Genomic DNA, 14,046 nt, shown 5'->3' with positions numbered 1-14,046 from the left:
ACAAAGCGATCAAAGCCGTGGCGTTCACTTCCTGCCGGCGTTCACTTCCTGCCGGCGTTCACTTCCTGTCGGGGCGTTGTGCGTTTCATCTCCATTGCTTTGGTATTAAATATATGTTTAAATCAATAGTTCACACATCAGAGGAGAAGCGCTCCTTTGAAATAGGGGGGGGGGCTCAGTTTATTCTATTAGGAAAGACAAAGTCGCTCCCTGGGGGGCCTTGCAGCCCCCCCTCCAGGAGAACCAATGGGAAGTGAGGAGAAACAAAGAGAAAAGAGGAATAAACGTTAACACGGCTGCACTGGAGGCATATCAGGGCCCGTGTGTGTGTGTGAGATCTACCTAATTGGCCCCCCTGAGGACCCCCCCCCCGTTTGGAGGCGTGGCCTCACCTCTCTGTCGCTGAAGCTGACGCTGACACCATCCTTCGGGGCGTTCTTCGTCATGACGGTGACGATGACCTGGGATTCTGTTTGGTACCAGTCGCGTCTGGAACACACACACACACACACACACACACACACACACACACACACACACACACACACACATACACACACACACCCCGCTCTAACAAACATCGGTATTGATTATTGATCGTAACATCAGGATAAACACGTGACTCACTTCACTGCTGGGGTCTGCTGGGTCCGACCCCCGTCAGAGGAGACGATGTGATGAAGAGGAGATGAAACCACAGATGAGAGAGAGAACAGGAAGCCCCCCCACATGAACGCCCCCCGGTGGCTGTGAAGGGAAACTCACCCTGCTGCTGTCGGTCGGCGGCGGTGCTGAGGAGAGGAGGAAGAGCAGGATGAAGAGTCCAACACTGACACACACCCACGTAAACACACTTAGACACGCCCCCACCCCTCCAACCCACCTGCCATCCTGTCCTCACAGCGCTGGAGCCACGCCTCCAACGACCTGTCAGAGGCTGTGGACAGAAAACAAGAACCAACTGATTAACATGTAACTAAATGTAACTACTCCTTAATGTAACTAATAAATGTAACTAAATGTAACTCAGTGTAATGTAACTAAATGTAACTACTCCTTAATGTAACTAATAAATGTAACTAAATGTAACTCAGTGTAATGTAACTAAATGTAACTACTCCTTAATGTAACTAATAAATGTAACTAAATGTAACTCAGTGTAATGTAACTAAATGTAACTACTCCTTAATGTAACTAATAAATGTAACTAAATGTAACTCAGTGTAATGTAACTAAATGTAACTACTCCTTAATGTAACTAATAAATGTAACTAAATGTAACTCAGTGTAATGTAACTAAATGTAACTACTCCTTAATGTAACTAATAAATGTAACTAAATGTAACTCAATGTAATGTAACTAAATGTAACTACTCCTTAATGTAACTAATAAATGTAACTAAATGTAACTCAGTGTAATGTAACTAAATGTAACTACTCCTTAATGTAACTAATAAATGTAACTAAATGTAACTCAGTGTAATGTAACTAAATGTAACTACTCCTTAATGTAACTAATAAATGTAACTAAATGTAACTCAGTGTAATGTAACTAAATGTAACTACTCCTTAATGTAACTAATAAATGTAACTAAATGTAACTCAGTGTAATGTAACTAAATGTAACTACTCCTTAATGTTAAATAACTGAATTTCTGACTGATTCTAGTTCCAAACATTACAGTTAGACAGAAAAAACATGTTTGTTTGTTTCTCTGTTCTAACATAAATCCTTTTCATTTGTCAGGTTATTAAACCCACAGAACTCCATCAATCAAGGATCAAACTATCAATCAATAAAGAAAAATAACATCAGACACAAGTTAGGACATTAACTTTGTTCACGTTTAGTCAGAGTTAAAATGGGCTGAACTACTGCATTGTGGGAAATGTAGTTTTTGTTCAAAGCACACTTTGCTCTATTTTTAGACACTCTCGAGGGCCAAATAAAACAATGTGAAGGGCCACATCTGGCCCCTGGGCCATGTTTTAAAGGTTCATCATGACAGCAACGGTTCTCCAACCAGGCTACTGCGTCCTGGTTGAATCCAGAACAACTCTGGACCCTTCAGGTCCCAACAGAACCCGAGGCGTCCTCTGTGAAGACGTGAGTCAGCGGTTCCGGTCCACTTTGGACTGGACGGTGAAGCTACTGGGCTCCAGCGCCAGAACAAATCACCCGTTTCAGCGTCTAAGGGCCACTCGTCAGCGTCAGAACCGACTGCTCCACTTAACCAAACTCTTTAAAGCACTTCATGTTTCAGCTCCCAGCGACACGGAACCGAGCGTTCGACTGAGGAGGCGTGGAGTCTGAAGGACGTGTCCAGAACTCCTGACAGACGTTTAAATCCATAGAACAATCACCTGACCTGCTGTTAAAATAACGTAGAACTCACTCTACCAGCCCTGGATGTTTTATCTAATAGCGAGGAGCAGTTTGTTTCTACTGTTTCTACATTGCTTCAACTTTTGTGCTCTTGATTTTTTAAACTCACGATCATTACATCTCACATTTTGGATCAAGAAGCCAAACTCACCATCCAGCTGGCGTCCCTGAGTGAAAGCAGCATGTGCTGACTCGTAGTTGTTAAGGTGGTATTCAGCGATTCTGTCGTCAGGGGCATAAAAAAATTACAAGATCACTAACCGGAGAGAAAAGCTGCACTTATCTAAAACTCAATCATGCATCTCCAGCTGGAACACACACCCCGCTCGCAGGAACGCCAGCGGGAGGCGGGGCTGGAGCTGCTGGGCTTTCTTGGCATCGTCGACTGCACCTGCAGACAGAAGACAAAGTATTCTTATGATGGAGTGACATCAGTGGCGTCAAACTCGTTTTCACCGAGGGCCACATCAGCATCACGGCGGTCCTCAAAGGGCCAGATGTAACTAATAAATGTCACTAAATGTAACTAATAAATGTAACTAAATGTAACTAATAAATGTAACTAAATGTAACTAATAACTGTAACTAAATGTAACTAATAAATGTAACTAAATGTAACTAAATGTAACTAATAAATGTAACTAAATGTAACTACTCCTGAATGTTAATTAACTGAATTTATGACTTAGGGGGCGGCAGTGGCTCAGCGGTAGAGCAGATGCCTCATAGACGGATCGCCCCAGCCATCGGTGGATCGAGTCCCGCCATGATGTCATCAGGAGTGTGAGCTGACAGTGGGAGGAGTCAGCTCACCTCCCAGCCACTGCTGAGGCGCCCTTGAGCAAGGCGCCGTCCCCCCTACAAGCTGCTCAAAATGGGGCACGTTCCGAAGCCGCTGCCCGTCACTCTGCCTCCCTGATGTGTGTAGTTTGATGTGATTGTACTAACTGCATGCTCACAGGCCCCCTTGTGTGCTGTGTTCAGGGGCCCTGTATACTTATCAACTAACCAAGTGACTTTGTAATTTCCCCCTGAGGGATCAATAAAGTATACTTCTTCTTCCTCCAAACATTACAGTTAGACAGAAAAAACATGTTTGTTTGTTTCTCTGTTCTAACATAAATCCTTTTCATTTGTCAGGTTATTAAACCCACAGAACTCCATCAATCAAGGATCAAACTATCAATCAATAAAGAAAAATAACATCAGACACAAGTTAGGACGTTAACTTTGTTCACAACGTTTTTATCAAAGTTAAAATAGGCTGAATTACTGCATTGTGGGAAATGTAGTTTTGGTCAAGACACACTTTAGATCTAGTTATTTTAGGACAATCTGACCTTTTCTGCTCTCACGGGCCACATTACATGATGTGGAGGGCCACATCTGGCCCCCGGGCTTTGAGTTTGACACATGTGCTTTACATTCACTTGGAGATGTAACCCAGAAGCTGCTGACTGGATTCACGGATGTGACAGGAAACACTGATGTGTGTGATTTAAACTGCTCCAGACCAAATCACACCTGAATCAGTTGTGTGTCCTGCTGGGTGTTTTGTTGAAGAGGGTTGTGAATGAGTGTGACGTTGTGTGTGTGACGTAGTGCTGTAGTTGTGGAGCAGTGTGACGTGTGTGTGTGTGACGTAGTGCTGTAGTTGTGGAGCAGTGTGACGTTGTGTGTGTGTGTGTGTGACGTACTGCTGTAGTTGTGGAGCAGTGTGACGTGTGTGTGTGTGTGTGTGTGTGTGTGTGACGTACTGCTGTAGTTGTGGAGCAGTGTGACGTGTGTGTGTGTGTGTGTGACGTACTGCTGTAGCTGTGGAGCAGTGTGTGGGCATAGGCCCGCTGGCAGAGCCACTCCACCTGGGTGTGGTCCTCCTGCAGAGCCTCGTTCAGGGTCTGAGGGGAGAAACAACAAAATAAAAACTCCCTGAATGCAAAACTGACTTCCGCTCTCACGTTAGATGACGTCATGAACGTGTTAGTGGCTAAAGCTAACCAGTCATGACTCATTTCTGCCTGAATTATCACAAATTTAGTTTAGTTTATTTGAAAAGGGACATTAATGGTGGTTATGTGCAATAACATGCTAACAAAGCTAACAGAGTGAAGCTACCATGACAACCAGCCGCTGCTTACGTAACCTGATGAAACAGGAAGCGCTAGCAAAGTTAGCTAACTACAGCAAAAGTGTCCAAATCAGCGCTAAACTCACAAACACGAACATTTCCGACATCCCTTTATATTAAATACACTAAAAGATTAAATTATTAAAGTTGTAACCCTTAAAAAGCCACCGGATATTGTGTGTGGTCAGTGGATGCTAATGCTAATGCTAATGTTTACCTCCAGAGCCTTCTGCGGGTCTTCGTCAATGAAGCTATCGGGGAAGCTGCTGGAGGAGAGAGGGGCGTTAGCCTGCGGTGGAGCCGAGATGTGGGGCTTTTTTCCGGTAACGGGCTGACGTTCGCTTACCGTTCGGTCGCCATGAGGCTTCGGTGGCGGTCGGCGGCGTTGTTAGGGTGTCAGGAAGGTTCTAGAAACAGGAGGACGACTGGAAACGTGATAGCGGCATGAGCCACGGCTGGAGCGCAGCGGCGGAGCGTCAACATCCCGCCCCGCGCCGGCCACCCTGTGCGCCGAGCGCCCCCTACAGGTCCGGAGGAGCCGCAGCAGGACACCGCAATACACGGCTGGAAGAGTTTGGTAGACAAAGATTTTTATTTTGCTCCTTATTTTTAATGACTATTTAATTCAAGCAGCATCAAAATTAAATAAAACAAAAAAAACCCCAAACAAACAGATTTGACACTTTAATAAGTGGTTAACTTATGGTTCATCATGTTAGCTTTGTCAAAAGAACCAATATAATAAAGTTTAATAAAACAGCATAATTCCTACAGCTTCAGTTTCTATTGATATTTTTTTATGTTAAGTGAAAAAATAAAGTAAAATAAATTGGAGAAACTCAAATGTGCTCATCACATTTACATCCATTTACTTTTTATTTTTATTATTTATTTTATTTATTATTTTTCTCCTGGTGTTTATCCAGTATTTATTCGTATTGTAATGCCTGAGCATTGGATATGTGCAATTTCCTCTGGGATTAATAAAGAACATATATATCTATCATTTGTAAAAATGTTTGTGCATGTGGAACATGTAAATGTGAGTAAATGACTGGATGAACTTTTCACAGACAATGATAAAATTGTTTATTATATCAATCTCTTTCCAAAACCTCTGGACTGCACAAAAGCAAAGGCATCAAAATAAAGCAACAGAAAATCCACCTCTCCCTCTGCTACGAGCTCACAAATCAACATCAAGTATGGAGAGGCCTCCTGATAAAGCACAGTGAGGGAATTCCAAATCAGAGTTTTGCATAAGGGATAAGGGTTCCCTGGGTGGGGGGGAGGGGGGAAGGCACAGTTCCAAGTATCTCCTAAACCGAGTTTATCCTCAGAGAAGCCGACCTGAATCCTGCAAGCTCATATTTCATTTAGAGTGAGGGGAATGTTTGGGGTCGGCTCCGTGAGGTTAAACTACGACGAGACGGAGAAATAAAACATCAAATCAACTTAGCATCACTTCATTACAAAAGTCCAGCTGTTTCACTCCTTGCATAGAGTTTACAGTCTGTGCATCGAAACACAAGGTTCAAACCTGAGGGAGACAATGGCAACAAGGCACAGTCAAGCATGTTCACGTACACCACATAAAAATATAAAGCTTTAGAGGTCCATATACTGTATGCATGTATATATGTCACACAGCTGTGTGCACACAAAGGCTAGCAGGTAGCAGGGCACTGCACAGGAGGAACTCCAGTGAAATTAAGGCTACACAATCGTTTCACTGGTGATTGTCGACAAAAGGAAGGCATCAGCTGAGCAGCAGCGGCGCTAAATCATCCTACAAAAACCATCCCTTGTTTTCAACGTTCACAAAACAACAGAAATCAGTCATCTTAACAAAAAAAACAACAACGTGGAATGTTTTCCCTCCACCAAGGGGACGGGAAGGACCGACGTCTTTAGGCACTTAGAAAAAGAGACGCGAAGCAGATGTAAACAGTAGTGCAAAGATAGTCATGAGGCGGAGGGATGAAGAAAGCACGAGAGTAAAGGCAGAGAAAGAACAGACGTGTAGCTCCAGGATGCTGGAGCAGAAGTGCGAGCAGTGGGGGGGGACTGCTGAAGGTGCGGGGAGGCGGCGGGTTCCAGTGCATGTCTGTTTTTGGTCTGGGACAGGAAACGGCGACACAGGATGGCCATGCGTGTTTTAAAAAACGCAACCTGCTGAAACAAAATGAGATTTTTGGTTCCTGATGACGAGTCGGACGTCAGGGGAGGAAGAGCCGATCTAGAATTCAGCAGGATGCAGCTCTGTGATTGGTCCTGAGTCAGGGGGAGTGTGTGTGTGTGTGTGTGTGTGTGTGTGTGTGTGTGTGTGTGTGTGTGTGTGTGTGTGTGTGAGATACAGCATCGGTCCTCTATTTGCTGGCACTGGCCAGAGGCAGCAGCTGTGGCGTCCCCGCTGTGTGTCCTGGATGGGACATCCCGTCGTCGGGGACGTCGACGCCCCCCCCGACGGCGGCCTGCCGCTCGCACAGACTCCCCAGGAGCTGGGCGGTCCTGAAGACGGAGGGGGGGCCGTTGGGCTGCAGCGACTGCACCTTGGGCAGGTTCTGGAGGGTGCGCAGCATCTCGGCCGACACGATGGGGAGGTGCTGCTCCTGGATCAGGCTGGCGCTGGCCGGGCGCGGGGCGGGGTCGCGCTGGCTCGCCTGCCGGGGGGGCGGCCTCGCCCTCTGGGGCGGGGCCGCCCGGGCATGGCAGGACGACATCTTCTTCTGCGGTGGGCGCGAGTCGTCCTCCTCCGCCGAGGCGTCGCCGGAGAGCGCGGCGCTGTCATCGGAGGCATCGCTTGCGCCCCCTCCCTCGTCGGGGTCATCCTCCTCCTCTTTGATGGCGTCGCCGTCGGTGATGTAGATCATGTCCTTGGGGAGGGAGGTGAACTGGTAGACCAGACGCTGGCCCTCCACCTTGTTCAGGATGCCCCTCTGGTAGTAGTACCTGCAGGAACACACAGAAGCAGCGTGAGCCACACTGGCGGGGGGCGGTGTTCACACCTGGTGTCCCCCCCCCGCTCTCCCTCCCCCCTACCTGAGTGCTCGCCCCATCGTTTCGTAATTCATGTCAGGCTTGTTCTTGTGTTTCCCCCACAGCCTGGCCACGGCTTTGGAGTTGACCAGCTTGAAGATCCCCGCCTGCGGATTGGTCCACTTGATGTAGCGGGGGCACACCTGGGGGTCCTGCAGCAGCTCCATCAAGAACTGCCACAGGTAGAGCGTGTTCCCTCCTGCAGACACACAGGAACAGAACAGAGGGTTCTGACCCGACAACAAGAACGACTTGAAGAAGAAGAGTTTCATGTGTTTGCTTTCAGCCTGATATTCACTGATCATCCATAAACACAAACAGGAATCATTAATTACTGATGACCTGATTTCCTCCAATCACTCACATCATGTTATGGATCAATTGTTTCATCAGAGATGAACAGGAAAAATATATCTACATAGTTCTATTTGCCTCGATAGAAAAGTAAAGCAGATAATGTTGGTGAAAGGGTGATGAAGAAGGAGCAAGGAGGAGGAGCAAGGAGGAGGAGCAAGGAGGAGGAGCAAAAAGCAAGGAGGAGGAGCTAGGAGGAGGAGCAAGGAGGAGGAGCAAAAAGCAAGGAGGAGAAGAAGAATTCCTGTTGGTGTGATGACATCAGTCACAACTTTAGCACACATGTTTGTGTGGATGTCTGTTTCCTTGGTTACGCTGTGGTGTGTTTGTGTTGTTGTTTGTTGACGTGAGACATGTCAACAAACACGGGTGTGCGGCGGTTCCTGCCGTGAAGCTCCTCCCCCCACGCCGTGGGGCTGAGCCAGTCGTGAGCGGTGGTACCTTTGTTGTACTTGTCCTTCTTCACGATGATGTCAGGGGTGGGGGACGCCGCCCTCTGAAGGCGGGGCTTCCTCCCTGACCAATGAGAGCAGCACATTTTGAAACACTTCCCTTCAGCTCTAATCAGCTGACAGGGGGGGTGCCACACACCTCGTTTCTTCTGCAGATGCATGGTGGTTTGGTCGGCGTGCAGCGGTGGCCACTGCGGCTGGTCCACGGCGCCCACGACCCCCTCCGCTGACACGGTTACCTGGGTAACAGGCGCAGTGATGACATCACCCAGCGACGGCAGGAAGGTCTGGGCTGCAGGACGACACAGACAGAGTCACAAACACGGCGTCACGCGTGACCGTCAAGAGGATGGCGGGGGCGGGGTGTCGCTGACGTCAGTGGGCGGGGCTTACAGTAGTGCTGCTCCAGCGACAGGGCATCATCACACTCCAGGAGGAGGGAGTCAGCGGCGACGAGCGTCTCCATGGTGTCGTCCTCCCCGCTGTCACACGGCTCCACTGGACCGCAGGGAGACAGGAAGTGGGCGGTTAGTCGGCTCCTGATTGGCTGGTTTAGCTGCAGGTATCACAACCACACACAGCCCGCCTCCAGGTGGGGGTGTTGGAATCATTCACACCTCCCTGAGAACAAACCGTCCCGTGTATCCGGTGGATTCACGCATCGTGACGTCGTAGTGACGTAGAAGTGACAGCCTGCTGTCATTTAGCTGCTAGCATCCATCCAGGCTAACTCACAAATAATAACAAAACAAGCAACACGTTCCTCGTCACAGACGTCAACGACTTCCGGTTTAACGTCAGCTCGTCACGTGACCACCGGAGGGACGAGTAGTAGTCAGGAATGAATCCGAGTGACATCACGTGACGTGACCGGACCGTGAAGCGTCTGCGAGCTAGCAGATGTTTCACGGGGAAAACGGCCAACGTGACGTCACAGCCGGACGTGACGTTTAACGGGGCGAGCGGACGAGACGCGTCCCGAACCGGTACCGGACAGCGTTCCGTTACCGCTGACCGGAGCGCCGAGCCGCTGCCCGCTTCACCGGCTCGGTCCAGACCGGAAGGAGAACCCGTGGAGACGGAACTCACTTGTGCTTGTCCTCCGGTGGCGGCGCTAACGGGTCGCGGAGCCGCGGACACATCCCGACATGATTCAGCAGCAGCCTTTACAGGCACGAGCCTGGAATGTTTTGCTTCACTTCCTGGATTCTGGCGGAGGGCGGGCCTAAGTGTGAGAGGCACGACTGCGCATGTGCACGATCATGTACACTCCGGGGAAAGGATTGACCCGCCCTAGCATACTTCTGATTGGCTCGCGTGGGTTAGGGTTCGCCTCAGGGGCTGGTGATTGGTTAAAGGGGCGGAGCGATGTAAAAATAAACCAATCAGCGGCAGAGTAAGGCGGGACATGGCGTCACCATAGTCGGGATCCACGATAGATGTTAATTTCAACTTAAATTATTTAAAGACAATAATAACAACACATTTATTATTATTGTTGTTGTTTTTTATATTTTATTATTATTATTATTATTATTATCATCATAGTAACGATAGACATCTGCTGCAGAGCTGCACTGAACACAATGACATTATATATTAGAAAATATAAATCGTTCCATTCATCTGACAAATCTAGTAAACACAGTGAGGATGAGCCTGAGGTCAGTGGGTTTAGCGACGCCCTGGTGACGGGTGTGTGTGTGTGTGTGTAGTGATTGTTGAAGTGTGTGTGTGGCACACACTGACCTTTGAGCAGCTGCTGGTGATCCCCCCCCACCGGTGGCTGTTCGTAGGTGAGGCCTGCATAGGAGAGCAGGTGCTGATGAGGAACCTGCTCCACAATCACAGAGGGGTAATCTGAGTACACCTCCAGCTGACACACACAGAGTAATCAGGATTAGATTACATTAATCCGACAGCAGCAGCACCAGTCAGTCTGAACGCTGGCTTCTGGACTCACCTGTGGCAGGTTGATGTGGTCGCTGGCGAAGTCAAAGATGAGCTCTGACTGCTGAAGCATGGCTGCTGATCCGGAACCGCCGTGTCGCCTTAACGTGGTGAAAACAGCATCACACGTCTGTTAGCGTAGATCCGGCTTCTGAGCCTCCCCCAGGACCAGGACGCGGGTCGGTCTGGTTCCATGCAGCTCCGCCCGACAGCAGCTAACGGCGCGGCGAGCGCTAATCAACCCGAGGCTTCACAGGAAGCTCATGTTCGCTCGCTCTGCCTCCACGTTCAAAGAGGAAGTGGGGGCTGCTGAGCTGTCCTGTGGTCTGACTGAACCTGCCAGAGAAGAACAGACAGAACGTGTGTGTGTGTGTGTGTGTGTGTGTGTGCGTGTGTGTGTGTCGGGGCCCGGGGGGGCCCAACACACACCTACAGGGACGATCAGGTGGGAGCCGGTTTGGCGTTTTAATTAAATGGTCCATGTGCACAAACGCGGTCAGAGTGATCTGAGAGTGAGAGAAAAGTGCAGTGTCGGCCCCCCCCCTCCACGCTTCTCATTCTGCTCTTATCTGGCTCCTGGGGGGCCGACCCAGCAACAGGAAGGAAGCGTTTGCTTCTGCAGTGTGTGTGTGTGTGTGTGTGTGTGTGCCTGTTTGGCGTGTGTGTGAGATACCATTATGGGGGGGTTGTGGGGGGGCTCCAAACATCATGTCGTTGCACAATGTTCAAGGTTTCAGGGGCGTGATGTTCACATTCCTCACACGGGAACACGATCACGCCTTCACGCCGACGCATTCCTGTCCTCCCCCCCACCTGAGGGCAGCGTTCAGCATCAGCTGAAGAACCCCCCCCCACGAGAAAACGCTTCCAAGGAAGGATTTTAAGCATCGAGCTGCATTTTAATCCCATGAATCATCAAACCGTTCAGTTCCTGAGTGTTAAATACCCCAGCAGTGTGTGTGTGTGTGTGTGTGTGTGTGTGTGTGTGTGTGTGTGTGTGTGTGTGTGTGTGTGTGTGTGGCACAACATCGGTTATCACACAGGAAGCACAGCTTAGCGAGGAGGTGCCGCTTCCTGACTTCCTGTGCCAGCGGCGGCCTCGTCACGCTGGACTTCCTGTGAAGCGTCGCCACGGCGACACGTTTGAGCGTGGAGGGGGGAGGAGCCACACCAACGACAGCTGCATCCGACGACGGTTTCATCCCCCGTTGGATGCTTCTACCTGATGTTTTGTGTGTTTTTGGTTTGGCAATGTGATAAAATTCAGGAGTTTTACACACACACACACACACACACACACACACACACACAAACACACACACACACACACACACACACACACACACGAGCTCCAGCGCTTCAGGCCTCATCTGCAGAGCGAGCATGAAGCAAACTCAGAGCTCAGCTGGTTCTGATCCAAACACACACACACCTGAGGGTGTGTGTGTGTGTGTGTGTGTGTGTGTGTGTGTGTGTGTGTGTCTAACCCTAGCCCCCCCTCATCAGCTCTCTGGTCACATAGGTTCTCCTCTGTGGCCTCGGAGCTCGGATCCCAGTCTGTGAAGCGTCTGCCAGCCCCCCCAGGACCCCGATAAGCCCCCAGAACACTGTGTGTGAGAGATAGCACCAGTGTGTGTGTGTGTGTGTGTGTGTGTGTGTGTGTGTGTGAACTAGGCCACGCTGATAACAGGACGCCATGAGAGGGAACAGATAAGCCCCCCCTTGTTGCCCCGGGTAACAGCTCCTTGTTAAACCAACACAGTGAAATGTGGTGCGCGTGCACGTGTGTGCGCGCGCGTTGTTTTTTTTTTTAACTTTCTAAAACTGCGCTCAGAAACTCACGAGCCTACTTTCACTTTCCGTGTCGCGCGCCTCGGAGTGAACGTGTGTCGTCATCCTACCTGTAGGCTGACCGGCGGAAGTAGAAGCCTACCTGGGGGGTCCAGATGAGAGCCCCCCCTCGTCGCACCCCCCCCGCTCTGCTCACAGATCTGGGGTCAGCCTCGCGCGTGGATTCCCGCGTGCGGCGGAGGGACACACACCTGAGATCAGCGCAGGTGTGTCGGCTCTTCTTTTCCTCAGCTCCTCTCTGACATCACTTCCTCTCTCCCCCCCCTTTGTGAGCTCTGATTGGTCACCTGTGTTGTGAGTCAGGGTAACCATGGTGACCACTGTCAGCGTGGATCGAATGTAAACATGGGCGTGTCGACTGGACCAAGATCCGTCCGGAGTCACGTGATCTGCTCTCCACCACTCAGGGTGAAGTTCGGAATGGAGCGCGAACAGGAAGCGGAACAACGATCCGGTTTGTCTTCACTGGGTCCCTGTCGCCCCCCAGTGGACGAACACCGCAACAACACCCGCTCCACAAACCTGCATCTGCTCAGAGACCAAAACCGGCTCTGAAGCGCGTCCACATGGGGTCCGGGTGCACCGACACCGCCCTCCCCCCACAGCCAAACGCCCCACATATCTGGGTCCACCCCCAGACGTGTGATAAAGGCGGTTGCATAACTCTACCTGTCAGTCCCGTTTCAGGGAAACGGAACGCCGTTAGCACGCTGTCTCTGGGCAGATTCCGTCAGGGGTCAAAGGTCATGACCGAATCAAAAGTTCCTGATCCAGATCTCGAGGAAATGGACTGTCAGGAGGTGATCATCCAACTGATGATGACATCATCGCGATACAGGCGATGGGGGCGGGTCTTATGATGAGGCTGGAACCATTGTGAGGCTGATGTTCTCTGGCTCTGCTCTCGTCCCCCATCAGTGGAGAGGATCCAGAACAAACCCCCCCCCACACCCGTTCCACCATTCTTTATCTTTTTCCACTCGTCTGCAGGAATGATGGATGAGGCCGACGCCCGCGTTGTGATGACGGCTCAGGAGGAGGAGCTATTTCCTGGCGTGGTCACACGTGTTGAGGACGTTCCAGCGATCATCACATCGCTGATGGGTTCCATGACCATCTGTAACCGGGGGTAACCGCGAGGCATGTGACACGTGGCCCTCCGTGACGTGCGTGTGTGTGTGTGTGTGTGTGTGCGTGTGTGTGTGTGTGTGTGTGTGCGTGCGTGTGTGTGTGTGTGTGTGTGTGTGTGTGTGTGTGTGTGTGTGTGTGATTCACACCAGTGTGACATCGATGTGTGACCCAAGACAAACCTTTGAACGTCCGCGTGACGACGGCGGATGATTCTCCCAAACCTTCTAAGAGAACCACGAGAGGCTCGTTTGAGATGCTTTCAGTGTTTTCCGTGAAAACATGGAGACACGTGTTCCGCAGGACGTTCCTCCTGTTCCCCTCCCCCATGAAAACGTATTTTTCTTTGTCCTCCCAACACGAAGTCGTGATGGATCCAGAACAAACACAGGGAACCGAGCAGGAATGACGCGTGACGGATCACACCTACATCCAGCTTTGGCTTGGCCTGGAGCCGCCGAGGGGCTTTTCATCAGGACGGAACATTAACGTGAACCTAACGTTTAAGAAAAGCTAATACCACCCCGAGTAGCAGAGGGCTCTGAAAACCAAAGTTTAACGCAAAAAAATAGAACCTGGAGATACGAGTTTAACAAGTTCTGACATTTAACATTACTAAAGTCATTTAAACCCATTCCAGTCTTGCAAAAAAAGCGACTAACGCCCTGAATTATGTCGTATCCATCCGCCAACATGTGGTAAAGGACGAGACGCGGTCTCACTGATGTCATATCCATCCGCCAACACGTGGTAAAGAA

General features: G+C 50.0%; 2 protein-coding genes across 8 annotated transcripts in view; both read right to left on the bottom strand.

The window, feature by feature from the left end:
- The window catches only part of sugt1 (SGT1 homolog, MIS12 kinetochore complex assembly cochaperone), a 9,802-nt gene extending 4,795 nt beyond the window's left edge, over positions 1–5,007 (bottom strand). Inside the window, exons 1-9 of one of the 2 annotated variants that reach the window (XM_068341143.1) lie at positions 4,861–5,007; positions 4,732–4,780; positions 4,194–4,284; positions 2,708–2,777; positions 2,538–2,608; positions 884–937; positions 766–791; positions 628–641; positions 393–489 (exon numbers count right to left, since the gene is read on the bottom strand). In XM_068341143.1, the coding sequence (XP_068197244.1) occupies positions 393–489; positions 628–641; positions 766–791; positions 884–937; positions 2,538–2,608; positions 2,708–2,777; positions 4,194–4,284; positions 4,732–4,780; positions 4,861–4,874 (486 nt within the window). In that variant the 5' untranslated portion in view covers positions 4,875–5,007. The remainder of the gene's footprint in view (positions 1–392; positions 490–627; positions 642–765; positions 792–883; positions 938–2,537; positions 2,609–2,707; positions 2,778–4,193; positions 4,285–4,731; positions 4,781–4,860) is intronic. The other variant, XM_068341144.1, reaches the window with a different exon arrangement.
- A 582-nt stretch (positions 5,008–5,589) lies between these two features.
- On the bottom strand, positions 5,590–12,463 carry LOC137612545 (ETS-related transcription factor Elf-1-like). Of its 6 annotated transcripts, none has more exons than XM_068341122.1 (8): positions 12,352–12,463; positions 10,323–10,645; positions 10,109–10,235; positions 8,753–8,857; positions 8,499–8,651; positions 8,349–8,423; positions 7,557–7,752; positions 5,590–7,466 (listed from the first exon to the last, which is right to left on the bottom strand). In XM_068341122.1, the coding sequence occupies exons 2-8, from the start codon at positions 10,380–10,382 to the stop codon at positions 6,884–6,886; spliced, it is 1,299 nt and encodes a 432-aa protein (XP_068197223.1). In that variant the 5' UTR covers positions 10,383–10,645; positions 12,352–12,463; the 3' UTR covers positions 5,590–6,883. The 6 variants fall into 6 exon arrangements, with proteins under 6 accessions (XP_068197223.1, XP_068197219.1, XP_068197221.1 ...); XM_068341118.1 differs by having other exon boundaries at positions 12,152–12,420; XM_068341120.1 differs by having other exon boundaries at positions 12,211–12,420.
- Between the last annotated feature and the right edge of the window lie 1,583 nt (positions 12,464–14,046).

This window comes from Antennarius striatus, chromosome 18 (genome assembly GCF_040054535.1).
Source record: "Antennarius striatus isolate MH-2024 chromosome 18, ASM4005453v1, whole genome shotgun sequence".
NCBI classification, from domain to species: Eukaryota; Metazoa; Chordata; class Actinopteri; order Lophiiformes; family Antennariidae; genus Antennarius; species Antennarius striatus.
This window is presented reverse-complemented; position numbering and strand designations above follow the sequence as displayed.

What these genes read in the sequence shown, in the direction of transcription:
- LOC137612545 (XM_068341122.1), bottom strand. Translation starts at nt 10,382, where the DNA reads ATGCTTCAGCAGTCAGAGCTCATCTTTGACTTCGCCAGCGACCACATC. An exon ending in ACCACATCAACCTGCCACAG is followed by an intron (nt 10,236 to 10,322) that starts GTGAGTCCAGAA and finishes TGTGTGTGTCAG; the next exon opens with CTGGAGGTGTACTCAGATTA. An exon ending in GAAGGACAAGTACAACAAAG is followed by an intron (nt 7,753 to 8,348) that starts GTACCACCGCTC and finishes GTGTGTCTGCAG; the next exon opens with GAGGGAACACGCTCTACCTG.